We start from the raw sequence: 2,163 nt of genomic DNA, 5'->3' as shown, positions 1-2,163 counted from the left end.
GTCGTAGAGGTAACGTTGGCGCTTGGAGAGGCGGCATTTGAGGACGTGCTCGTATTTCTTGGGCATCTGCTTCTCCACGTCCACCTTCAGGCGGCGGAGAAGGAAGGGGCGGAGCACCTGGGGAAGGAGCCAATCAGGTGGTGGGATGTTCGGGGGTTCCATCCCACGTCATAGTGTTGAGCCCCAACCCAAAACCAAGGCAGGACAGGGGGAGGAACCGTGGGGTGGGCATTGGGTTCTCCATGTCCACCTTCAGGTGGTGGAGAAGGAAGGGGCGGAGCAACTGGGAAAGGAGCCACTCAGGTGGCGGGATGGTGGGGGGTTCCATCCCACGTCATGGGGTTGAGCCCCACCCCATTGGGGAGATGGGAGGGAAGGAGGAACCATGAGGTGGGCATTGGGTTCTCCATGTCCACCTTCAGAAAGTGGAGCAGGAAGGGGCGGAGCACCTGGGAAAGGAGCCAGTCAGGTGGCGGGATGTTTAGAGGTTCCATCCCACGTCCTAGGGTTGACCCCCCCAAAATTTTTCGGGTGCCCCCCACCTTGTGGAGCCTCTTGACCAGGCTCTCGTTGTACTCCTGGCTGCCCTCGATCATGCCGGTGAGGGGGTTGGAGAACCACTCCTTGAACTCGCGGTGGGACTGGAAGACGCGGGGCATGAGGAAGTGCATGAGTGACCAGAGCTCCATCAGGCTGTTCTGCAGCGGCGTCCCCGTCAGCAGCAACCGCCGCTGGCTGTGGGTGGGGAGAGCACCCATCAGGTCAGCAGCACCCATGGGTGCTCCTCGGGGTGGGATACGACACCCACAGGTGGCCCCATGGTGGTGGAGCACCCATGGATTAATCTAAGGAGCTCAAGACCAACTTCAGGTTCTTACAGAACTTGAACAAGCTCTACAGCACCCATGGGTGCCCCCATGCAATGATGGGTGACCTCAGATGGGTACAGAGGACCCATGGGTGCTCCTCGGGGTGGGACATGGCACCCACGGGTGGTCCCATGGTGGTGGAGCACCCATGGGATCATCTAAGGAGCTACAGACCAACCTCAACGTCCTACAGACCATCTCAAATGACGTCTAGAGCACCCATGGGTGCCCCCCAGGGACACCCAGCACCCATGGGTGCCCAACATCCCCAACCCCAAGACCCTTTCCCACCAGACCGATCTTCCCGAACCCCCTGGAGATGTTCTCCAACCCCTTGAAACGTCCTCCAACCCCCTTGAGATGTTCTCCAACCCCTTTGAGATGCTCCTCAGCACCCATGGGTGCCCCCAGCACCCATCAGTCCCCCACCTTCCCCAACCCAAGACCCTTTCCTACTAGACCCACCTTACCAAACCCCCTTGAGATGTCCTCCAAACCCCTTGAGATGTCCTCCAACCCTCTTAAAATGCTCCTCAGCACCCATGAGTGCCCCCCAGGAACTGCCAGCACCCATGGGTGCTCCAACACCCCCAACCTGCAGATCATCTCCCACCAGACCGACCTTCCTGAACCCCCTTGAGATGTGATCCAACCCCTTCGAGATGTCCTTCAAACCCCTTGAAATGTCCTCCAACCCCTTTGAGATGTCCTCCAACCCCTTTAAGCTGCTCCTCAGCCCCCGCAGCACCCATGGGTGCCCCCAGCACCCATCAGTCCCCCACCATCCCCAACCCCAAGAATGTTTCCCACCAGACCGACCTTCCCGAACCCCCTTGAGATGTCCTCCAACCCCTTTGAGATGTCCTTCAAATCCCTTGAGATGTTCTCCAACCCCTTTGAGATGTCCTTCAAACCCCTTGAGATGTCCTCCGAGCCCTTTAAGCTGCTCCTCAGCCCCCGCAGCACCCATGGGTGCCCCAGCACCCACCTGTTGAAGTTGAGGAGCGACTGCCAGCGTTGGGATTTGAAATTTTTGATGTTCTGCGCCTCGTCCAGGATGAGATATTTCCAGTTCTTGCGGCGGAAAGCCTGGTGGTCCTGCAGCACCAGCTTGTAGGAGGTGATGCAGACGTGGAACGCGTTGGGTTTGGTCCAACCCTGGGTGGGGATGGGTGGGGGTCAGGGTGGGGGTCAGGTCACATGACCCCACCCCCAAAAAATTAGGGAGTTGGGGGGGGGTTCACCTGGCGCTTGAGGCGCCGCTCCTTCTGTGCCCCGTAGTAGGTGAGGATCT

The 2,163-nt window shown here is 59.2% G+C and overlaps 1 protein-coding gene across 1 annotated transcript; it reads right to left on the bottom strand.

The window, feature by feature from the left end:
- Positions 1 to 3: 3 nt before the first annotated feature.
- LOC104460765 (helicase SRCAP-like) lies at positions 4 to 2,158 on the bottom strand (the record flags this gene model as incomplete). The annotated part of the gene is made up of 4 exons (XM_010084675.1): positions 4 to 117; positions 543 to 735; positions 1,858 to 2,027; positions 2,114 to 2,158. Coding segments are annotated over 4 exons (522 nt in total), but the record flags the coding sequence as incomplete, so codon positions are not given.
- Between the last annotated feature and the right edge of the window lie 5 nt (positions 2,159 to 2,163).

This window comes from Pterocles gutturalis, unplaced genomic scaffold (genome assembly GCF_000699245.1).
Source record: "Pterocles gutturalis isolate BGI_N339 unplaced genomic scaffold, ASM69924v1 scaffold40441, whole genome shotgun sequence".
Classification (NCBI taxonomy): domain Eukaryota; kingdom Metazoa; phylum Chordata; class Aves; order Pterocliformes; family Pteroclidae; genus Pterocles; species Pterocles gutturalis.
This window is presented reverse-complemented; position numbering and strand designations above follow the sequence as displayed.